This window comes from Nanorana parkeri, unplaced genomic scaffold (assembly GCF_000935625.1).
Source record: "Nanorana parkeri isolate BGI_ZX_2015 unplaced genomic scaffold, ASM93562v1 scaffold958, whole genome shotgun sequence".
Taxonomy (NCBI): Eukaryota; Metazoa; Chordata; class Amphibia; order Anura; family Dicroglossidae; genus Nanorana; species Nanorana parkeri.
In genome coordinates, this window is record NW_017307226.1 from 609,578 (window position 1) to 635,382 (window position 25,805).

At 43.5% G+C, this 25,805-nt stretch overlaps 1 protein-coding gene across 2 annotated transcripts in view; it reads left to right on the forward strand.

Moving 5' to 3' along the window:
• NTNG2 (netrin G2) overlaps positions 1 to 25,805 on the forward strand; it is a 93,737-nt gene that overhangs the window by 34,918 nt on the left and 33,014 nt on the right. For both annotated transcript variants that reach the window (XM_018566534.1, XM_018566533.1), the window contains exons 2-4: positions 2,863 to 3,506; positions 20,418 to 20,590; positions 24,181 to 24,207. In XM_018566534.1, coding sequence (XP_018422036.1) covers positions 2,863 to 3,506; positions 20,418 to 20,590; positions 24,181 to 24,207 — 844 coding nt within the window. The remainder of the gene's footprint in view (positions 1 to 2,862; positions 3,507 to 20,417; positions 20,591 to 24,180; positions 24,208 to 25,805) is intronic.

Consider the following 25,805-nt stretch of genomic DNA (forward strand, 5'->3'; position numbering starts at 1 on the left):
TATATTTATTTTTATTTATTTATTCATTTTTTTATTAAATATTTTTTTATTTTTTACTTTACTTTTAGGGGCTGCGGGGTAATATTAGGGGTCTAAACAGACCCCTGATATTTCCCTTTTAAATATACAGGAATCCTCTATAATGTGTGTTCTTGTTGAGGACAGAGTATGTTTCCTATAACCACAATCGTGAATTATCAGGAGGTGATATAGATCACTTCCCATTCATTCATAATTGAGGATATAGTAAGCATACTCTGTCCTCAATTATTTACAAACACTCAGCGATCACTGATCACTGAGTGTTTGTACTCGCTCTCCTTCCTGACACACTGTCACCAGAGGCTGAGCGAGCGGTGCAGGGAGGAGAGCTCAGCCTCCTGTGACAGTGCGGGCTGTCTTCTCCCACATCGCTCTCCCAATCTGTGACAGGAGGCTGAGACGCCGGCCGCTCACAGCGCTCTCCTCGCGCACTTTCTCTCCTCCATATTGGGACACAGAGCAGCGCCCAGCAGGAAGGAGAGAAAGAAGGAATGCGCCGCTGTATTGGCAGAAAAGATGCACTTTCGGCATTTAGCCAAAAGTGCCATTTTCGGCCGATATGTTTCGGCGACAATATATCGGTGCATCCCTAGTATTGAACTTGTGAAGTTTGAGATTCCTAGTATCCTACTGAACCAAACTAGACTGACCTGTAAAATAAGCAATCTACAGTATATTCATTCCCTAAAGGATACACTCTGTGTTCACACATTTGTGGACACTGACCATCACACTTACCTATAGCCAGAAGGAGAGAGGCACCGATACCGGTTTTTCAGTATCAATATTTTTTTATAGGTACATGCCTAGTAACGATACCGGCATCCCGAGGTAGCCTGATTGGCCGGAAAGCCAGTGTTCTATCGAAAGGACACCGGGTTCATCCTCCCTTGTGACACCGCGAGGCAGCCTGGCTTCCTGACCAATCAGGAAGCCAGGTGGAGGGTATTGACCTGCCGCCCAGCTTCCTGATTGGTCAGAAAGCCAGGCTGCCTCACAGTGTCGCTAAGCAGCGTGAAGCTGACTTTGTACTCAATCAGGAAGCCAGGAGACGGGTTTTGACATGCTTCCTGATTGGTCAGGAAGCCAGCCTGCCTCGCACTGTTGCTAGGCAGAGTAAAGCCGGCTTCCAAGCTAATCCGGAAGTCGGGAGGTGGGTCATGACTTCCTGATTGGCCAGGAAGCCGGCTCTATGCTCCCCAGTTCCGGTATTGGGGTAATGATTGGAGCATTTGGGAGAGTACGAGTAGTCGCTCAAATGCCCAGTATCCGTATCGGCCCTGTATCGGTATTGTGCATCCCTAGCCAGAAGTATGTGAGCACCCTATGCAAATTATTTAGTTCAGGTGATCCAGTTAAGGGTTCTGTTCTGCAGCACACAAAGACATTTGTACATTTCTAAACTTGTGACAACAATTTGGTGAAGGAGTTTGATGTGGAGGAACTCCAGTGTACTTCACAGAGCCCTGATCTCAAGCCTACTTAACAGCATTGTTATGCATTTGAAAACCCACTGGGAGCCAGGTCTTATCAGCCAACATCAGTACCTGACATCACAAATGCGCTTTTCGCATGACTGTGCCCCTGTACACAAAGTCAAGACCACAAGGAAATGGTGTGAAGAGTTTGGTATGGAGGAAGTTTAGTGACCTGCACAGAGCTCTGACCTTTAGCCTACTGAACACCTTTGGGATGAATTTGAACACTCATTGGGAGCCAGGTTTTCTCATCCAACAACAGGGCCTGACCTCACAAATGCTATTTCGGCATGACGGTGCTCCTGTGCATAAAGCAAAGGCCATAAAGACACGGTGTGCAGCGTTTGATATGGAGGGAGATGAGTGACCTACATAGAGCTCTGAACTCAACCGTACTGAACACCTTTGGGATGAATTTGAACGCCCATTGTGAGCTAGGTCTTCTTGTCCAGCATCAGTACCTGATCTCACAAAGGCTCTTCTGGCTGGGTAGGCAAAAAATGCCACAGACAAACGCAAATAGTATCGTCATGACAGCCTGCATATTTCCCCATACATTAGAGGTAGAGATATTTTTTTAGATGCAACAAATGCACACCAGGTAATAGGAAGAAAATAGGTAGCTCACTTTTCACATTAGTGCCTTGGTCTCGAGAAACTAAATAAAAAAGTATAGTGAACATCTGTTCACCAGCGGGATGAACCTCAATGGCAAAAGGCAGGCCAACCTTAATTATGGATGTTTCTATTGTTTTTAGAGCTATATAGCCAATGCAAATACAGTATGCACTTCATCAAGGCTATTTGTATTGAATCTGTGCTCCATCCGGGGGAAACATTTGGGGTTCAAAACAGAGGTTTTAGTTGCACAAGGACCACTCTACACAGAGAGTCCTTGATGAAGCAGTGTGGCTTCCACATGTTTTCCAAAAGTTGTGTAACTAAAACCTCTGTTTTAAACCCTAATAGTTAGACAGTGTAATTTGATTTTTTTTGCAGGCTAGCAGGTAAGTGTGTGAGCACGGAGCTGTACGTGGCGGCCGTTTCTTGTGTGAATGAGGCCTTAAGCTAGTTATGAATTGATGAGTTCGTTTGCCAATTGTTTCACTAGTCAATCAAAGCAATCCCATGATAGGGAAGCCCACCTCTGGCTATAAGATCCTGTTTAAGGGGTCGCCGGAAATTCGATGGCAGGGGGTTAAAGTAAAAAAATAATAAAAAATAGTTTAAAAAAAATAAAAAAGAAAGTGAATAAAAAATGGACCTGATTAATGCACGGAACTGTATTTTTTTTTTTAGACAAGTGTAAAACTGACCAAAACCTTTGTCTTCTTTCAAACAGGAGAACCCGTACCTCTGCAGTGATGAGTGTGATGCCTCCACGCCTGACCTGGCCCACCCGCCTAGTCTCATGGTGGACAAAGACGAAGAAGACCTAGCCACTTATTGGCAAAGCGTCACATGGAAAAGATACCCAGAGCCGCTGGTAGCTAACATTACGTTATCTTGGAACAAGACTATTGAGTTATCAGATGACATTGTTGTCACCTTTGAGTATGGACGGCCCACTGCCATGATGCTGGAGAAATCATTAGACTATGGCAGAACTTGGCACCCTTACCAATACTACGCTGATGATTGTATTGAAGCATTTGGCATGACCCCCAAGAAGGTGGTGAATCTCATAGCAAGTAATGTCACCCGCGTGCTGTGCACAGAGGACTACTCCCGCTGGGCGGGCTCCAAGAAAGAGAAAAATGTGCTCTTTGAGGTTCGAGAACGTTTTGCCATTTTTGCTGGCCCAGATCTTCGAAAGATGGAGAACTTGTACACTCGGATGGAGAGCGCCAAAGGTTTAAAGGACTTTTTCACTCTCACCGACCTGCGGCTACGCTTGTTGCGTCCGGCGCTCGGTGGGACGTACGTGCAGAGAGATAATCTGAGAAAGTATTTCTATGCCATTTCTAATATAGAGGTCACAGCCAGGTGAGTAACTGAAGGATAAGACCTGTGATATTGTGATTTCTTAAAGCCTATCGCCTGATAAAGAAACAATCCTACCCTTTCAGTGGGACTACTCTTGCACTGTAAGGGTAACCGCACTTTCTTATCTAGGGAAATTCTTTAAAGCAGTTTTAATTAACTGTTCCCCACTCTTGCTGGCTCCAAGACCAGCACTCGCAGACTTTCCTCCCCCTTTGCTCTGAAGGGAGAAGGGGGGAGTGCTGACCACCTGGGGAGCGAAGATCAGGTAAGTTAATATGCTTTAAAGAACTCGCCTAGACAAAAACAAGCACTCGCCAGATACAGAAAACACTCCCCTTGCAGTGGGGCTAGTAGTGTTTTTTGTAGGCTTTAAAGTAGAGCTAGACTTGGAAATCTCTCCAGCAGGGAGAAGGAATGGGAATTCTCTCCAGCAGGGAGAAGGAATGGGAATTCTCTCCAGCAGGGAGAAGGAATGGGAATTCTCTCCAGCAGGGAGATGAGATGGTAAAGCTCTACAGCATGGAGATGGTACATGAAATATTTCCAGCAGGGGGCCGGGATGGGAAATCTTTCCAGCAGGGAGATGGGACTGGAAATCTCTCCAGCAGGGGGAGGGGATGTGAAATCTCTCAAACATGGAGATGGGCTTGGAGAGCTCTCCAGCAGGGAGATGGGACGGAAAATCTCTCACACAGGGAGATGGAAAGGGAAATCTCCCCGAGAGGGGGGTGGGATGGGATATCTCTCAGGCAGGATATGGGATAGGAAATCTCTCCAGCAGGGGGATGGGATGGGATATCTCTCCAGCAGGATATGGGATGGGAAATCTATCCTGCATGGGGATGGGACGGGAAATCTCTCCAGCAGAGAGATGGGACATTAAATCTCTCTAGCAGAGAGATGGGATGGGAAATCTCTACCACAGGCAGATGGACTTGGTAATCTCTCCAGTAGGGTGATGGAATTGGAAATCTCTCTAGCAGGGAGATGGGATGGGAAATCTCTCCAGCAGGGAGGTAGGACGTGAAAAAACATTTCAGCAGGGAGATGGGAAATCTCTCCAGCAAGGAGATGGAATTGGAAATCTCTCAAACATGGAGATGGGCTTGGAGAGCTCTCCAGCAGGGAGATGGGACGGAAAATCTCTCACACAGGGAGATGGAAAGGGAAATCACCCCGAGAGGGGGGTGGGATGGGATATCTCTCAGGCAGGATATGGGATGGGAAATCTCTCCAGCAGGGGGATGGGATGGGAAATCTCTCCAGCAGGGAGATGGGACATGAAATCTCTCCAGCAGGGAGATGGAATTGTAAATTTCTCCAGCAGGAAGATGGGACATGCAATTTCTCCAGCATTGAGATGGACTTGAAAATCTCTCCAGCAGGGAGATGGTATTGGAAATCTCTCCAGCAGGGCGATGGGACATGCAATCTCTTCAGCAGGGATGTGGGACAGGAAATCTTTCCAGCAGGGAGATGGAATTGGAATTCTCTTTAGCAGGGAGGTAGGACAGGAAATCTTTCCAGCAGGGTGGTGGGACAGGAAATCTTTCCATCATGGAGATTGGACAGGAAATCTTTCCAGTGGGAAAATGGGACAGAAAATCTCTCCAGCAGGGAGGTGGTGCAGGAAAATCTCTGAAGCACAGATGCATAGAAAAACTAATTTTACAGGGTAGGGAAGGGTTAGAACTTCCCACAATGTTTGCATTGCAGTTCGTACCTTCATAGCCTGATAACAAGCTCCCCTACTTGTACAGGCATCACAGAGGCAGGAAGTGAGGAAACTCTCCCCAATGGGGTCTCAGACAGAAATAAAAACCTGACTGATTTAACCTCTTTCCACTATAGCCCAAAACAAAAAAAAATATTTGGTTGGAGACTTTGTCATCTAGCAGTCACCATAAAAGGACAATGCTAGTAGGAAGGATTCCTTTCATCAAATCAAACATCACATGGGTTGTTGGCTAGAAAAGCAAGTTTTTAGATGTCAGCAAATACAGACTTCTTTCCCATTTTATGTGAAACTTCAGATTTCATAGCACATGGAATATATTTTAATTACATGGGGAAGGGTGAGACCACAAACATCCGACCGTGGCCAGAGGGAAAGCATGATAAAGGTGGTCTTAGGGTGTGTATACCTGGTATCCAGTCTTGCATCACACTGACTGCATACATTGCTGTATTCCCTTAAAGAATTCCATACTGTATACTCCGTGACCACAAACATCTGTGGCCAGAAAGAAGCATGATAAAGGTGGTCTTAGGGTGCATATTGCTGATATCCAGTCCAGCCTATCACAAGTTAGTGCTTCGCATACATGGATGTTCCATTGACAGAAATCCACTTTAAAAATGCTTGCTTAGTGATTATTTGAAAGCTGCAACTTGAATTGTCAGCTGTCTAGTCACAGGTCATCGATGATATTACCCTGCCGGGAAAAACAAGGTTCTGATGAAATGTGAGTTAAAAGGATAAAAATGTCACTACGCAGCTAATTTAGTGCAGGGCTATTTTAGCACTTAAATCAATGGCGGAACAAAAACAGCAATGAGACGGCTAACATGTGAGAACACCCAGGGGAGCCTACGTTCACATCACAGGAAAAAAAAATAAAAAGGATTTCTGCTCTTCTTCACTTCTAGACTGAATTATCTTATCATGAGGTTGAAATGAGAACTGTGTGTGCTGCTCTTGGTAATCGCTCAACTGCAATTTTTTTTCCAGGGCAGGAATAAAAAAGAAAAAGATCTGTTGGGTTGATGACTGCAATACATTATTCTAGTATCACGGACTATTTATAAAAATAAATAAATACGCTGTATTTGTGATGTCATGCCAGGTGCAGGAGGCATACCGCTGGCATAAAGAAATAAAACCTGTAGGCAAAAATCCTAATTAGTCACTTGGACAAGAGAGCGGGTTTAGGTGTGGCGCAATGTCATAGGAACTAGTAACAGAGCTCTGATAAAAATTAAATTGCCCTTTTGAGAATGGCAAAGGTTCCAATGTGATTGCAATCGTGATATTGGCTGTATTCTAAATATAGTAAATGTTACTGAAACTTGGGTTTCCCAATGAGGAAAGCTCTTTGAGGTTCGAGAACGTTTTGCCATTTTTGCTGGCCCAGATCTTCGAAAGATGGAGAACTTGTACACTCGGATGGAGAGCGCCAGAGGTTTAAAGGACTTTTTCACTCTCACCGACCTGCGGCTACGCTTGTTGCGTCCGGCGCTCGGGGGGACGAACGTGCCGAGATATTTCTATGCCATTTCTAATATAGAGGTCACAGCCAGGTGAGTAACTGAAGGATAAGACCTGTGATATTGTGATTTCTTAAAGCCTATCGCCTGATAAAGAAACAATCCTACCCTTTCAGTGGGACTACTCTTGCACTGTAAGGGTAACCGCACTTTCTTATCTAGGGAAATTCTTTAAAGCAGTTTTAATTAACTGTTCCCCACTCTTGCTGGCTCCAAGACCAGCACTCGCAGACTTTCCTCCCCCTTTGCTCTGAAGGGAGAAGGGGGGAGTGCTGACCACCTGGGGAGCGAAGATCAGGTAAGTTAATATGCTTTAAAGAACTCGCCTAGACAAAAACAAGCACTCGCCAGATACAGAAAACACTCCCCTTGCAGTGGGGCTAGTAGTGTTTTTTGTAGGCTTTAAAGTAGAGCTAGACTTGGAAATCTCTCCAGAAGGGAGAAGGAATGGGAATTCTCTCCAGCAGGGAGAAGGAATGGGAATTCTCTCCAGCAGGGAGAAGGAATGGGAATTCTCTCCAGCAGGGAGATGAGATGGTAAAGCTCTACAGCATGGAGATGGTACATGAAATATTTCCAGCAGGGGGCCGGGATGGGAAATCTTTCCAGCAGGGAGATGGGACTGGAAATCTCTCCAGCAGGGGGAGGGGATGTGAAATCTCTCAAACATGGAGATGGGCTTGGAGAGCTCTCCAGCAGGGAGATGGGACGGAAAATCTCTCACACAGGGAGATGGAAAGGGAAATCACCCCGAGAGGGGGGTGGGATGGGATATCTCTCAGGCAGGATATGGGATAGGAAATCTCTCCAGCAGGGGGATGGGATGGGATATCTCTCCAGCAGGATATGGGATGGGAAATCTATCCTGCATGGGGATGGGACGGGAAATCTCTCCAGCAGAGAGATGGGACATTAAATCTCTCTAGCAGAGAGATGGGATGGGAAATCTCTACCACAGGCAGATGGACTTGGTAATCTCTCCAGTAGGGTGATGGAATTGGAAATCTCTCTAGCAGGGAGATGGGATGGGAAATCTCTCCAGCAGGGAGGTAGGACGTGAAAAAACATTTCAGCAGGGAGATGGGAAATCTCTCCAGCAAGGAGATGGAATTGGAAATCTCTCAAACATGGAGATGGGCTTGGAGAGCTCTCCAGCAGGGAGATGGGACGGAAAATCTCTCACACAGGGAGATGGAAAGGGAAATCACCCCGAGAGGGGGGTGGGATGGGATATCTCTCAGGCAGGATATGGGATGGGAAATCTCTCCAGCAGGGGGATGGGATGGGAAATCTCTCCAGCAGGGAGATGGGACATGAAATCTCTCCAGCAGGGAGATGGAATTGTAAATTTCTCCAGCAGGAAGATGGGACATGCAATTTCTCCAGCATTGAGATGGACTTGAAAATCTCTCCAGCAGGGAGATGGTATTGGAAATCTCTCCAGCAGGGCGATGGGACATGCAATCTCTTCAGCAGGGATGTGGGACAGGAAATCTTTCCAGCAGGGAGATGGAATTGGAATTCTCTTTAGCAGGGAGGTAGGACAGGAAATCTTTCCAGCAGGGTGGTGGGACAGGAAATCTTTCCATCATGGAGATTGGACAGGAAATCTTTCCAGTGGGAAAATGGGACAGAAAATCTCTCCAGCAGGGAGGTGGTGCAGGAAAATCTCTGAAGCACAGATGCATAGAAAAACTAATTTTACAGGGTAGGGAAGGGTTAGAACTTCCCACAATGTTTGCATTGCAGTTCGTACCTTCATAGCCTGATAACAAGCTCCCCTACTTGTACAGGCATCACAGAGGCAGGAAGTGAGGAAACTCTCCCCAATGGGGTCTCAGACAGAAATAAAAACCTGACTGATTTAACCTCTTTCCACTATAGCCCAAAACAAAAAAAAATATTTGGTTGGAGACTTTGTCATCTAGCAGTCACCATAAAAGGACAATGCTAGTAGGAAGGATTCCTTTCATCAAATCAAACATCACATGGGTTGTTGGCTAGAAAAGCAAGTTTTTAGATGTCAGCAAATACAGACTTCTTTCCCATTTTATGTGAAACTTCAGATTTCATAGCACATGGAATATATTTTAATTACATGGGGAAGGGTGAGACCACAAACATCCGACCGTGGCCAGAGGGAAAGCATGATAAAGGTGGTCTTAGGGTGTGTATACCTGGTATCCAGTCTTGCATCACACTGACTGCATACATTGCTGTATTCCCTTAAAGAATTCCATACTGTATACTCCGTGACCACAAACATCTGTGGCCAGAAAGAAGCATGATAAAGGTGGTCTTAGGGTGCATATTGCTGATATCCAGTCCAGCCTATCACAAGTTAGTGCTTCGCATACATGGATGTTCCATTGACAGAAATCCACTTTAAAAATGCTTGCTTAGTGATTATTTGAAAGCTGCAACTTGAATTGTCAGCTGTCTAGTCACAGGTCATCGATGATATTACCCTGCCGGGAAAAACAAGGTTCTGATGAAATGTGAGTTAAAAGGATAAAAATGTCACTACGCAGCTAATTTAGTGCAGGGCTATTTTAGCACTTAAATCAATGGCGGAACAAAAACAGCAATGAGACGGCTAACATGTGAGAACACCCAGGGGAGCCTACGTTCACATCACAGGAAAAAAAAATAAAAAGGATTTCTGCTCTTCTTCACTTCTAGACTGAATTATCTTATCATGAGGTTGAAATGAGAACTGTGTGTGCTGCTCTTGGTAATCGCTCAACTGCAATTTTTTTTCCAGGGCAGGAATAAAAAAGAAAAAGATCTGTTGGGTTGATGACTGCAATACATTATTCTAGTATCACGGACTATTTATAAAAATAAATAAATACGCTGTATTTGTGATGTCATGCCAGGTGCAGGAGGCATACCGCTGGCATAAAGAAATAAAACCTGTAGGCAAAAATCCTAATTAGTCACTTGGACAAGAGAGCGGGTTTAGGTGTGGCGCAATGTCATAGGAACTAGTAACAGAGCTCTGATAAAAATTAAATTGCCCTTTTGAGAATGGCAAAGGTTCCAATGTGATTGCAATCGTGATATTGGCTGTATTCTAAATATAGTAAATGTTACTGAAACTTGGGTTTCCCAATGAGGAATGGGACATCAACATATTGGGCAATTGGCAGGTGAACATGACTTGACTGGGTGAACGAGCAGGCAACTTCGGCTGGAGAATGTTCATTATTCATGCAGCTTTTCTTTTAATGGCCGAAAAATCAAAAGTTTTGAGTTGTAAATATGACTCTGCTGCCTATTTACACATGGCTTTGATTGCCCAATGCTGTGATGGGGTGAGGTTTGGGTTGTCTAAGGCTTCCAAAGAGGGTGATTACAAGTGATTCTGATCTATAAAGGAAAACTCTTATTAATTCACAGTTAGATGCATACATGAATGTGATAAGCCTAAAGTGAACATAGGGGTTTGCCCTTGCAGGACGAAGCAACGAGTTCACTTAAAAAGTTGTGCACAAAAACAAACAAAAAAACCTAACCCTAAACTTCAATTTTACTCCCTAACTCTAACCCTAAACCTTAATCTTACTCCCTAACTCTAACCCTAAACCTTAATCTTACTCCCTAACTCTAACCATAAACCTTAATCTTACTCCCTAACTCTAATCCTAAACCTTATCTTGCTCCCTAACGCTAACCTTAAACGTAAGCTTAACCCCTAACTCCAACCCTAAAACTCAGCTTGACGCACAAATTCTAACCCTAAACCTTAACCTAACCCTGTAACTCAAACCCTACACCTTATCTTAGCCTCTAACCCTAAACGTCAGCTTAAGCTTCAAACTCTAACCCTAATCCTCAAAATAACTCTCTAACTCTAAACCTTAACCTCATTACCTAACTCTAGCCTTAAACCTTAGCTTAACCCCTAACTCTATCAAAAAACCTTAGCTTCATTCTCTAACCCTAATCTAAACCTCAGCTTAACTCCATAGCTCTAACCCTAAATCTAACCTTAAACCTTAGCTTAACCTTTAACTCTAACCCTAAACATCATCTTAACTCCATAGCTCTATCCTTAAACCTTAACTTTACTCCCTAACTCGAACCTTCAACCTTAGCTTAACCTTTAACTCTAACCCTAAACCTCAGCTTAACTCCATAGCTCTAACCCTAAACCATAACTTTACTCCCTAACTCTAACCTTAAACCTAGCTTAACCTTTAACTCTAACCCTTAACCTCAGTTAAACTCCCTAACTCTAACCCTAAACTATATTTAACCCCTAATTCTAAACCATAACCTTACTCCATTGCTCTAACCATCAAACTTTAGATTAACCCTTAACTCTAACCCTAAACCTCAGCTTAACCTTCTAACGCTAACCCTAAACCTTACTCCTTAACTCCAACCTTAAGCCTCAGCTTAACTCCCTTATCACAACCCCTGTCAGTTCAAACACTAAAGCTACCTTTAACCCCCCTTAATACCCACCCACCTAATCCTAACCCTCAAAATTACCCAATTATTCTGATTTAGAATCCTAGTCCTTAATTTCTAAGACTCGCTGATAAATTTGCCATAATCATTATTGATATTTTTTTAACCAAAATATTTCCCTGTGCCAAAACAAACCCACAGCATGATATTATTAGCTCAATATTTGGCACAAAAATACATTATACCAGGAATTTAGCACTAAAAACCCGACCATACACAACCGATCTAAGCACAAGGAGGGATGGAGGGAGGCGTAGAGGGGGAGGCAGAGAGGAAAAACATGATAGAGGGAGAGAAATAAGAGAGTGGGATTTGGGAAGGGGGATTTGCAGGAATAGAGAGGGAAAAGAATAACAGCAAATGGAAATAGGAGACAGAGATAAAAAGAAGGGAAAACAAAGCTGATCGGGATGACATAGAAGGAGACTGAGCCAGTGGTAAAGGAAGAGCAGGATAAAGAGAAAATGCGCAAAGTGAGATATGAAAGGAAATATAAATGATGTACAGGGTCTGTGGATCTATTTAAAGGAAATGTTCTTACTTCTTACTTTTGTGCATATACTTATTTATTTGTTGTGTTTAAACCTAAAACATACAATTTCTTAAATCTTTTAGTCAGGATTACGTGAAATACTGCATATGAACATTTGTGATTTACCATTTGCAGCCAGAAGGGGTTACTTTGCAGGTCTTCACCATAATGACTTTAGTGCTATGCTGTGATTATCCTCTTAGTGCATTGACCCTGAAATATAAGAAGACTAAATAAGCTTGGACAGGGATAAGGCTGGGATGAGAGTACATACAGTATACAGCTATGAGAAAAAGTAAACAGCCTAGCTCGCTGGGCAACATGTCAAACCTCAAGGCATAATCCTTGACTCTGTGGGGTGGAAGAAATTGGGAGCAAGATATTTTAAGATGCCCTACGGCGTTTATTAGGCATGATGAGCTCAAGGAGAGGGGGGTTAGGTCACAGGATACCCAAAAGCAATAAAAATGCAGACCCCAGACTCCACTTACCGTCAATACAGAAGAAAGGGCCTTTGAACTGGAATTGTAATGTTTGAGCTGTAGACTGTAGAGCAGCTTCATACAGCATGCATACGCTCTAGAGCAGCGGTGTCAAACTCAATTTAATCGTGGGCCGCATCAACATTATGGTTGCCCTCAAAGGTATCTGTAAGACTATATAAATGTATCTAATCTTTATCATAATTGCCTTTGCATTCGTTTATCACTGGTTTTAGTAATAACTTAATACCTAGATCTGAAAGTAGAAGTCTAGGAAATGGCCTGGTGGGCTGGATTCGGCCCCTGGGCCTTGAGTTTGACACATGTGCTCTAGAGTAAGTAGACAGGAACCCCCCTGCAATCTCTACTAGCAGCAACTTGTACCCAGGGTCGCATTCAGTTCCTTAGCCAAGCGCTGAGTAGCTGTTCTGCAGCACTTCAGTTCGAATATATTCATATGGTTGCAACAATTAGGTTACCAACCCACCGTTGCAATAAAAGAGTATTTTGAACAAACTGTGCCACGTTATTCAGACACAGTTTTCTTTCACACTCGTCCACCAAAACATTAAATTGTAGGTTTCCACACTGAATTGTGATTTGCTCCACTGGGGCTACTACTATGCTGACGTCACACTCAGCGCACTCAGCACACTCTTGCAGCGTTCAGCGGCTGTTTGCTAACTCAGCACTCACAGTGACTGAAGGCGCCTCTACTCTCAGGACACTCTTCAGCAGGACACTTCATTCCTCAGATGCTCCAGTAAAGTGGCACAAACTCTTACGGGCTTCATACCCTGGCCTTTAATAAGGCCTCAGGCTTCACCTCAGGCAGCAGGCCTGGGAGGCACAGACCCCCACACAAACAGCCTTTTCTCCTGACAAATGTCAGGAGGCAAGAGAGCTCCTGCAAGGTCACCCTACATATTGATATCCTTCCCCAGCACGAACCACTGGTAATAAACCTCCAAGTGTTTGGCCATGGATACATACATATTTATAACTCAGAATTATTTTATCTTCTCACACTGTTGACAAGGACACACCCCAGGCAGCAGGCAAACGCAAACAATTAAACTTAGGGAACATCTAATGAAAGCAAATTTTTTACAATCCATGATCAGGCTGAATGCAGCCCAGAAACCAAGGACACTACTGCTTGGAGTAGAGTCCCTACTTAAAAGAGTTGTTTTTTGTGGTTTGAAAGCTAAGATCACCTTTGCAATGCTATGCTCTGTGTAGCCCAGGGTCCCCATTACTTAAAAAAACACTGTGTGGCTTTAAAGCTGAAGTTCAGGCAATGTTTTTGGTGGGTATACAGCCTCTAAAACATAAGATATGTGAATTGGTGTGTATCCCTTAACTTGCAGCAGCTGACAACAATCACCCTCTCACTAACCCCTCACAGCTGCTGGGTCATACACTCACTGGTGCTTCTGTGTAAAGTTGCGCCGCTGAGCAATCTCCTCCATTCACAGAACTTCTCTTCATATGATCCCGCAATCAGGGCCATCCCTATAATTAGGCAGCCTGAGACTTTTGCCTCAGGTTGGAACTCTTTGGGTCACGTAGGGGCATGGCCGCTCTGCTGCACAATATTTGCAATGTATCTGCCGCCCCCTTTCAGCCAGAGAGTCCCAGGCTGCTAAGAGCAAGGCAGGAAGATGTGTAAGGACCATACGCACATCTCCCCGCCCAGCTCTTAGCAACCTGGGAAGCTCTTACTGGTGTCCTGCCCAGCTCCTGGCAACTAGTGATGTCACTGGTTGCCAGGAGCTGAGCTGGACGGTCTGGCTGGCATCTAGCCAAGCTCCAGGCAACCAGTGACATCATAATGCAGAGGCCACCGACCCCTGTTAGCGTGCACCCCCCACAAGGAACATGCACCGCCAGCACCACCTCCCGCCCTCACCAGCCGTCTCAGGTGGCGAAACGTCTAGCGACACCCCTGCTCACATTGCATTGGGTTATGTGAATGGAGGAGAGAGCAATTGAATCATAGAATCTACTCCTCCATTCACAGAACTCAATGCCTTGTTGAATCATAGTTAGAGATGTTCTATTATTGGAGGAGACAGCTGAGGGGGGTGTCTAAGCTGCACAACTTTACACCACATCTAAAGACTGGTAAGCTGCAACATATTTTAATTTTCTTCTTGCTTCAAACTCCAGATAATTTTTCTGGATTTGTTAATGAATGGCTCCTCACATGTGATCTGATATTCACATGAATCGCAATAATATAGTATAGTATAGTATAATAAACGTTTTACTATCAATAAACTTTTTACTATAAACTCCTTAACAAAGACTAGAGGCCACCACCTAAAATTGATGGAGAAAAGATTTAAGCACAAAGGGCGTAGGGTTAGAACGGTTAGGGTCTGGAACTTGCTGCCACAAGCAGTGGTATCACCTGAGAGTGTAGAATCATTCAAAAAGCATTTGGACAGAGATTTCCTCAGGGATCGTAACATACAGGGGTACAGGCAGGGCCGGCCTTAGGGGTGTGCGAGCAGTGCGGCCGCACAGGGCGCCATGGCAACAAGGGCGCCGTGCGGCCGACACAGCTCATCCTGGGGGCGGCTTCTCTCCCCCTCACCGCTGGGCGCTGGCCATCCGATATGACAGCGCTCCCTTGTCCGCCCCCCCCCCCTTACGGGGGGGGGCGCAGGAGGGAGCGCTGCCTGCTGTCAGGATGGCGGAGCGGTGAGGGGGAGAGAAGCCGCGCCCGCAGCTGTCAGGATGGCCGAGCAGGTAGGAGATCGGAGCCGCTGTCATCCTGTCAGTTTCAGGATGACAGCGGCTCTGTGCGTGGCTGAGCGGAGGATCGGTAAATATCAGTGATATTTACCGGTCCTCCGTGTGAGAAGGACAAACACCGGAGCGATCGTCTGATCACTCCAGTGTTTGTAAATAACTGGGGACACATAGTGCTATGTGTCCCCAGTTATGAATGAGCAGGCTGTGATTTACATCGCAGCCTGTTCATTCAAGATTTCACCAATGGGGAGAAGCACTCAGTACAGAGGCTCCTCCCCATTCAGAAACTATTGATAGTAAGTATGAATGGGAGGAGCCTCTGTACTGAGTGCTTCCCATTCATTGAGTGCTGAGGCTGCTAAAAAAGAAATTGAGGATTTGGTGTCCTCAATTTCTTTTCTATTTTAAAAGGGAAATGTCAGGGGTCTGTTTGGACCCCTAATATTTCCCAAAGCCCCCCCAACAGTAAAAAATAAATAAAAAAATTAAAAAAATGATTTTAACCACTTCCCGGCCGGCCGTTGTAAAAAAACGGCCGGCCAGGAGCTCTCTAGATCTGAGCGGGCGTCTTTAGACGTCCGCTCAGCCACGCCCCCTCGCGCGCACCGCTGGGCGCTCGCGAGCGGGAAATGCCCGTTATTTGAAAACAGGCAGCGATGCCTGTTAACATACAAGCGATCCGCCGGCTATAGAGCCGGCGGATCGCTTGTATGAGGTCCCGTGAATTGCGCCCTCCCCGGCTCCCCCCCTCCCGCTGTCAAGCTGGTCCCGGGCTCTGCTGTGCCCAGTGCGAGCCCGGGACCAGCATATGGCCTCTGTCACAGGGGATCAGAGGGAGCTCGGTACACGAGCTCCCTCCGGTCCCCTCTCCGCTGTCAGAATGCGGAAGTGGTGTATATTACATCACTTCCGCATTCTTGTGTCACTCTCCAGCTTCAGATGCTGGAGAGAAGCTGATGAAGCAGATCTTTGCTTCATCAGCTTCTTCAGGGGGGTCCTAGGTGACATTAGGGGTCTTGGAGACCCCTGATGTCTCCATAAAGAGGACCTGTCACATATTTTGCTATCACATAAGGGGGTTTTCTAACCCCCCTATGTGATAGCAATAAAGTTTCCCCCCCAAAAATGTAAAGTTACAAATAAAAAAGAATTAATTTTTTTTTAAAGCCCCCCACATACATACACGCATGCAAACAGGCGTCGGGTGCGCATACGTGTGAAAACGACGATTTCATCCATTACGCCGCACATGTTACATATCACCGCAAACGTCAGAATGAGAGCAATAATTGTAGGGCTATCAATCACTGATAACACTAAACTGATGAGCGGTAAAAGCTTTTAAAGCGTCACCTATGGTCAATTTTGGGCATGGTCATTTTTTGCGATTTTGTGGGTGCGCGCAATTTTAAAGCATGACATGTTTGGTGTCTATTTACCCGACGTGACCCCGTCTTTTTATATTTTACCAAAAATATGGGTGATAAATGGGTGTGGTTACTGGGGTGTGGCCACTAAAGGGTGTGGCCACTGAGGGGTGTGGTCACTGAGGGGCGCTGTAAAGCTTTCTCGCACAGGGCGCCTGAAGGCCTAAGGCCGGCCCTGGGTACAGGTACCCTTAAAAACAAGATCATAGGGACTCATACACATGCATACGCATGCGGAATCACATACATACACGCTATGGGTTGAACTTGATGGACCTGTGTCTTTATTCAACCTTAAATACTATGTAACTATGTTACTATAGTATAGTCTTAGAACCTTCAAATCTCTCTATAAACTACATGGTCATAAAAATCATAAATATCACATCAAAAATGAATATCAGGGTGAACATTAGCTAAAATGAGTTTCCACTGAAAATACTTCATAGTTTTCTTTAAACTTAATGGCTTCCCTTTGTCCTACTAAGAGGACCGCTATCCATTTATTCATACCTAAGATAATAATGAAATCAATACTATCCACAGGTACATAATGATACTTGTTCCTTCCCTCCTGGTCTCATTTGTCTCCCTACTCAATAGTATAGCATCCCGGTATCTCTGCTCCTTCCTATTTCACTCCATCACCGGTGATGGCCTAAAAGGGTCTAATTGAAGTTAATCAGGCATGGGCGATGTTCAGATACAGCCAGTTAACCAGGGTCTGATTCTAGAGAAGTGAATCAATTCTGAAGTAATTAGCGTAACTCCTAGGTAGAGGTGGCTGCTGCAACACTGCAGTCTACTCTATGAATTCCGAGGCTTTCCCTCATCACATCCATTCAACAGTTGTCTGAACTAGTCGAGCTTCTTCATGTCAGCTCACTGAGATCAGGTATGTATTGCTGATGTGCGGTGTTTTTGGTTTTTTCTTTTTACTGCACATTGTCTGCATCTAGCTGTTTTGTAAAATGCATTGTGGTAGATTTAAATGCATGGGAAACTCATTAAACAGGCCATGCACTATTGGATTTTTTTGTTTTTCTTTTTTGTTGAATGAAAAAAAAAAAACAGATTCCTTCATCTACGCTAAAGACAATTACTGTGCAGCCCCCAGAGTCCCTGCAGATAGTAGTCTGTGTTTTCTTTGCCTACTATAAGTGCTTATTCAGGCCAGGGAAGGAAAATATTCTTTAGATTGGGCTCTGGTAGTTAAATGGCTTTTTTATTTATTTTTACAATATTTTACTTTTTTAACTGTTCATTCCTTTTTTACTTTATATGCTTTTTCCTCTGATCTTATATAATGGATCTTGCTGACAGTAATATCAAATGTGGCACAAGTAATTTTTAAGGGGGCTGATTTTTAAAGGGGCTGTACAGAGCATTGATTTGTAAAGGAGCAGTAATGGTTGTGATCTTTGGTAGTGTAAGGGTTGTCCAGTCTATGGCGGTCTCTAGTGTCCAACTACTATATAGCATGTTCCAAATCTCTGACCATCTCCTGTAGCATGTCCTTAGTTCCTTGCAAGGAATGTCTGCAGCTTTCTGTAGCTTTATTTACATAGTATATGTGTCCCTATGACTGACCACTACAGGGAGGAACGTCTCAAAAAGAAGCTGCAAGATAGTCCATTTAGCTCAACATATTGTATACTGGCCTTAAGCTGGGTCTACATTATTTGATTTTTTTTTTTCAATCAGCTATCGAGATTAACAGAAAAAATATGACAGATTCCTCTATGCATGCTATTGTATTTTGCTTGCCAGCCCCACCTGCAGCTGATTGGATGCCGTTGTTGTTTGGCCTTCTGACTCCTTTGATTTTTAAGTTCAAGGAAATTTGGACAGGGCTACCCGCTGCGTGAATTTCAGCTGATTCTTCAGGATTTGACCCAACTTCACTCAGTATATAGCCAGTTTTGAACCATTCTGAACCAGTTTTTACCCCTAAGGAATAATTTTCATGTTCTTGGGGACCCCCTGCTAAAAAGAATTATACCCACAGCTCATGGTATATAGGCATGATCAATAAGTTTAAGAAAGTTTGAAATAAAAGAATATGTAGTTCGGCATACCTAACGTATTTGACACCTTCGGTAGATAATTTTGTTACCAACCGCCTACAAAATAATTTTCAGTAATATTTTTTACATAAATAATAACTGCAGAAAAGAGAGATAGTAAAAATTGTGATGTCCTTCAACATTAGTGGTCAATGAAGAAGTGACCTCTTACATTGGTGGTTAATGGACACTTGCCCCCTTACATTGGTGGCCAGCGTAGGTGGGAGGTCAATTCACCATTGCTCTCTGTTAAAGGAACCCCTAGCAACCTCTGGAGAAACCCTAGGGTTTCATTGAACCTTATTTGGATAACACTCGTCTAGAATGTCTTTCCTTGCGCCAGTTTTTGCACATCACCCCCACAGTGTAAAAAATGTGTCCACCCGGAGACTTCTCAGCCATCTAAAACACTGAAAGTAACTAGTACATTTCATCTGACTGCTGGAACATCTGCAACGGGTGAAAAATCTAACTATTCAGGCCTCATTTGCATGCATAAAGCAGAGTCATATTGGAAGAGACAGTACATGATCTAAGAGAGTTAAATTCAGCCTGCAGAATCCTGAAGGCTTCTGTGTGTGGAATTTTGAATTCCGCCTGTGTGCGCTCAAGTGTTGTGTAGCAATGTGCATGTGTGGGACTTTTCTCCAATAACCTCTCTGATTAGAGTGTCAGGTGAGGGAAGCAGTGGGCCAGAGACATTAAATAATTCACAGCCTCGCTGTTTGCTATGCAAGTGGACATGGTTGAAATGTAGATGCGACTTGGTCATGGAAAGAGAGTTTATTGCCAGTCAGGATTTATTTTGTTTGGAACAAAAATTCCTGGAAACTTTTACATAAATATTTTTGGCTAGTATTATAAAATAATATTAATAATATTTTATGCTATATTTGGCTTGCGCATCAAAGCCAACATGTGCCAACAGGAAACATTAGACAACAATTCTGTTAAAATCTTTCACATAGTGTGCCCTGACATAACCTAGCTGGCCACATATGTCTCAATCTGATGGTGCAATCTCCTTTTACCAATAACTATTAAAGTGGAGCTTTAAAATAACAACAACCACACCTTTAGACATGTTTAGTAATGACCATATACAAACACATACTTATAGATAAGTGCAGGCTTTGTATTCTTTGCATACCTTATTTCTCTTTTCTTTCCCAGACTTCTGGCAGTGGCCATGTTTACTAAGGGCAGATTACTAGCTCTTCTTTTACTTCCTGGAATTCTGGCACATGTGACTAGACATGTGACTCGGACATGTGACCATGCACATCATCTCAGGGGGAGGAAAATGCCTTTCCCTGAGATCTTGTGAGATTACAGATGAGATTTTCCCAGCCATGTTCTGCTGATGACAAGCCAATCCCAGAGTGCATTGCTTTGGCAAACTAAAGTCATTTTGCCCTTTCAAAGCAGGAAGTGAATGCTCTGCAAGTGTAAGTATTTCAAAATCACAGCATTTTACACCTGACATGTCTATGGTATTATTAATCATCATACATAGAGGGATGCATTGGTAAAATTTGATTTTTGAGTGTAAAGGTCCGCTTTGTAAAGGTCCGATTTAAAGAGTAATTTAATGAAATCCAACCAGGTGGACCCTTTTTGCTAAAGAGAAGGTTTTACAATCATATTCTAGTGTGTGTGTGGCCAGCATTTCACTTGGTATCTCTACAGTATGCCCTTGCACCCCATTGAAGTGCCCATGCAATCATGGACATTATAGTACATGATTGTTATGTGCTTGTCCAGCTTCAGTCTAATGGCCTCTTGATTAACAAAAAGCATGAAGTGTTGATGTATTATACTGGTCTTTGTTGATGTATTATACTGGTCTTTAACTATCTTCATGATATAGTGATCTTATTCTTTGTTATATGCAGGTGTAAATGTAACTTACATGCCAATGCGTGTAATTTTCGTGAGGGGGCCTTGCAGTGTGAGTGTGAGCATAACACCACCGGACAGGACTGCGGCAGGTGCAAGAAGAGTTTTCGCAACCGCTCATGGCGTTCCGGCTCTTACACCCCAATACCTCATGGATCTCCCAATGCTTGTAAGCAGAGTGTTCAAAATTTCAGTTTTTAAATTACCTGTCTCCTTATTAGAAAAATCAGATTTCCTGGGCTGACCATTTACTTTGTCTCCGATCTTTACACCAGATTGAGACGAATTGCCAGACAATTAAAGAGAAAACGTGGTTTAGCAACTTCTGCTGTGTAGAGGACATATAGGAAACGTGGTTTAGCAACTTCTGCTGTGTAGAGGACGTATAAGATACTGTCAATGCAAATACATACAAAATATAAAACCTTCATGCAGAGCAGGCCTCTGGTGGAAAGGCTTTGTTCCTCTAAAAAATTATGGTGTGTCATGTAGCCATTTAAAACACAAAGAGAGCCTAAGCTGGTCATACAAAGTAAACCCAACATCTTGACCATATCCTTGCGACGGTAAAACCCTGATATGACCATATAGCCTATCCCTGCCTTTTGATATTTGACAAGATATTTGTTAATCTTATACATGGAAAGTGACTTTTTGTTCTGTTTCCAGACATTTTAGGGCATGCAGTAATATCTACAAAGCAGGCCCTAAGTTACCGTTTTCTTAGGACAATGATCAAGATTGTATAGAAAACTTTCTCAATCTCTATTTGGAAATTTCCAGGGCTAGTAAAATGGTGGAGATAAAGACATGATTAAACAGATACTTATCTTGTATACCTCTGAACACCAGTTCCTATATCCATTACCCAGTTCCTATATCCATTATCTCCAAATAGAGGGGTGCTTCTTTATCCAAACAATGATCAGCACTGGTTCTGGCCTATTATGCACCTCTAGTTCCTCATAAAGAAGTTAGTAAAGCTGCCCTTCACAGTGATGGCCAACAATGAGATACAGGAGGGGGAAAGGCCAAAGCCAGTGACCAAAAACAAGCACACTTTTGTTCCAAGACTCCTTGGGCCTGGAGAGAGAAACAGGCCTAGTAATCACTTGCAGGCCAGGTGTGTGCCACTGTCCTTTGCCACAACATCTCCCGATAGTGGAGTGCTTGTTCCTGCAGACAATGACCACGTTTGTCCACTTTTAGTTCTTGATTATTGGTTAAGAAGGCTGCACTTCACAGTGATGACCCAACAATGAAGCTCAGGATGGGGAAGACCAGAGCCAGTAACCAGAAAAACATTCATCAGAGATGCCGGGGCACTGGACAGAGAAACAGACCTAGTGTAAAGTCATCCAACACAAGAAAAGTACTGGTTTCATCATCTTTTTCTCCCTCCAAGAATGCTTTAAGGCACCTTGCATTCTCCTGAGCTCACTCAGAGGCTGAGAAGTGAACAAGATTAAACTGTTGTGTCAAGCAGAGGAAAATTACAGATAGATTATCTTGTTAAACATTCACTAGATGCACAAAATACAATCACTTCAGAGATGATGTCCTCTTAGAGTTTTCTAAAGAGACCCTTGGTTTGCTGTTTTTTTTCTCTCTCTCTCTCTCTTCTTCCTCTCATTTTTGCTTTAAACATCTGCACTTTAAATTGATCAAAGCTAAAACTGAAGCATTCATAGGACTGTGACTGGGGTGTCACCGTTACTGCGGAGATAGGAAAGATTTCAAAGGGAACAAGCTTGTCAGATTGAGCCGGTCGCCTGTATCCCTTCAAAGGACCTGACAAAGACACGCAGGGCTTAGACTAAGATCCTTGTTCTCTGTATTTTTGAACACTCTCTATCTTCTGTCTCGGCCTTTCCCCGGGTGAATTTAAAGGACCAGTGAGCTGTAGATGAAAGGTTACTTTTATAAAGAGTTCCTTATAACATTTACAAATATGTTATAGGCGGAATTGCACACACCAGCAAAGGAAACCAGATATCTGACATTTATGTAACTTTGCTGCACATATTATTATTATTTACCATATACTGCTTCACAGAGTACATAGAAACACTTCTATCATTTCCCTTAGGGGAGGGCTGAGCTGGGGAACAGGGAAGAATTTGCCCCCTGGGCCAGTATTAACAAGATATACTGGGCTGGTGGCTATGAGTGGAGATATTCCACAATTCAGACCTTGATCAGAGTTGCCGCAGTCTGTGACATTTGGTTGGCATTATAAAGCTACCGTTTCCCTGTACTTCCAGCACATTCTGGAAGATGTGTTAAAACAAACCATGTCCATTAGAAAAGCCCACCATTTACCATGCCCACCAATCAATGAGCTACCATGGCTTTGTAGAGAAGTTTGTTGCTACCATGAAAGGACTAGTTGGTTCTGTTTGCCCCCCAGGCTAAAGGTCTTTCCTTAAATCCCCACCCAAAAGAACTTTCAACCAAATGCTCTGCCACAAATATACGCACTTGCAGTAGGGCTTGCTTAGCAAAAAACTAATTAACATACCAGTATATTCTGGGTTATGGGTGGAGACTGAAGCCCCTGTAGAAAATCCACACAAATACAAGAAGAACATACTGATTATTTTGATTTGTTTGTTTCCCTGAAGTTACAATAAACTCTACTTTGTATTTTTAAGACATATGCTTAGTATGCATAGCCAAGCTTTGTGACAGTCCTTTTTTAGAAGAGGTTTTCAACTTTTAGACAGTAAGTGAGAAATCCGTCCATACACTGAGTGGCCAGATTTTTATGACCACCCCATCAGTACTTCGTTGGGCCGCCTCGTGACTCCACGAGATGTTGAAAGGTGATGTGAGGAATCTGACACTGCACTGTTGCCCTTCTGTTGTCTTGTACCAGTCTTGCCACTCTCCGTTCTGCCCTAACATTGACTAGTCGCTGACGGCCACATTTCGCACGTTCAGACCCAGATTTTCGGCTGACAGTCCAGTCTTTAAACACTTTAACAATGAGCCTCTCTTGAACATTTAACGAATTCTGCTGTTTTGCTGATACTCGCTCCATGGCTCAGAGTGCCAACAATCATCCCACGTTCAAAGGTTGTTAAATCGCGTTGTTTACCCGTATCTTCAGAAAAAAATATCTTCTACTGTCGTGGTAAACAACCTGCTTCCCTATTTATAATGGTCTGGCCCTCTAGCATCTTCAGCGCGAAATTATAGCTAATTATAGCCAATGTGCCTACAAACATCAGGTGGTCATAATAAACTGGCCACTCATGGATGAATGCTGGGTGTCCTTTGGTAGGAAGCCTCTCATAGTTTTAACAATTTCCTAACAGCTCTGAGCCTGCTCCTACTCCCACTTTTGCAACAAAATAGCTCGGCTTCAGAAACCCTTTGCTTTTAGTTTGGATCCACTTTTGGCTGCGATTTTCAAGGAGTCTCAAACAGGAGCAAAGTGAAGACATCTGGACAGTTTTTTCAATATTAAGTCTTCAGTAAAGCTGCTTTGTGGAGAAAAAGCTTTTCTTGTCCACATTAGATGTATTGGAAGTTTTGGATCTGATCAAATTTAGCATACCTAATTTGATACAGTACAGTTCTAAAGGAATTTGACTAATTAATGTAAACTTTGTTCCAGTTTTAGCTATGATGAAAGAAACGATCCACTTTGAAGAATGGGAATATCCGCTTCTTTTGAAGATGAGCTTTTTCCTGCTCTTACAATATTTTTGGTCAAGCAGTACCTCAGGCTAACTCGCTAATTTTCTTTTCCAGGTGCAGCATCAGGTTCCGCTCTCGGCAGTGAGTAGATCCCTGGAATGTCCTTGTCTTGTCCTTTCCATCCCATATCCATGATCTCATTTCTCCCTCTTCCCACCTCCCTGCATCCTCATAGAATGCTCACTGTGGTCAGCGGCTTGTTTTGTTGGTGTGTGTGTGCACTCCTAGATGTGTGTGAGACCCCCAGCTTGGTTCAAGAACCTGCCAGTGAAACCAAAAAAGCTCTCAGAGCATGCCAATGGTCAAGGGTTGTGTGTATTTTTTGGTTCAAATATATCTTTATTGAAGCTTTATAATACAAAAGTCAGAACAGAATTGTACTAGAGAAAACAGTAACAAACGAGGGGATGGAGGATGAAACGAGAGGTATGTGGTACAGTGATTGTTACATTGGGGTTCAGAAATCCCTTGAACAGAGACAATATCTGGCAATGGTACATCTACTGAAAAAGGTTCATCTCGTAGGGCCTAAAGGTAGAGTGGGGGCAGAAAAGTTAGAACACTCTTAATGTTGTAGAGCTAATGGACTCCAGTTATTGTCTGGTCAAAAGCTTTACAAGTGTCCGAGTTCCTGTGAATCAGCCAACAGGACCAGGTTAAGAAAGCCTCTTCAGATTTGTTTAGGTCAGATGCCGCCTGGGTCTCCATGGTCAATGCAATAAGAATCTGTTCCCACTCCACAACGCGAGGAGGAATGATAGATTTTCACAGGGTTATTCACAAAAGGGTGAAGAGTTTGGAGAAGGCAGGAGAAGTGAACATTCTAGTTCAGCTATGTTGTCCTAGATTGTTGCCTTCTCCAAACTCTTCACCCTTTTGTGAATAACCCTGTCAGTGCTGTGATATTGCAACTCTTGCTCCTAGTAGACAGTGTCTCAGAATGTCTTTCTTGATTTTAGAGAGGGATCCAGGTATGGGGCATGTGCAATTTTTAAACTGGTGTGTCATTGTGGGATTGTAATGCTGGATCTATAGACAGAGAGACATACATCTCACAATAACAGCACACTGACATTAGGGATCCCAGAACAGTGCCATGCAAACACTGAGGATCCCAGAACAATGGCACATTGACAGTGCAGACCTTGCAACAGTGGCACTGTGACATTGAGGGTACAAGAGCAATGGCAAACAAAAATTGTATATCTCATGAGCATGTGTATATCTGGGTATTCAGAACAATGGCACATTGACATGTGGGATTTACATTTTTAAGCATAAATAACTGTTAATTTCATTGCGAGTAACAGAGGTCAAGGTTATACAGTAACGTTTCTAAATCTGTTTCTACTTTGTAGAGAAAGCCACCGGGATGTCAGAAGTGGTGCAAAAATAAGCAAATCTTTATATAAAGAACACTAATGTATTTATATTTTATGTGGCACCAGTTTATACTATTCACCTTTTCCTTTTTTTATTGTGACAGTTCGTATCTGTAAGTTGCTTGTTGGTGATTTGGCGTAGTGTTTATTATCGGTTCTGCAGCGCCATCTTGTGATAGACATAAGTAACTACAGCTTTTATTCTTCGTAACTACTACAGCGGTACCTCGGTTCACGAATCGAATTGTTCGCGAACAGGAAGTTCGGCAAAATTTTGCTTCCGTTCGCAAACTTCGC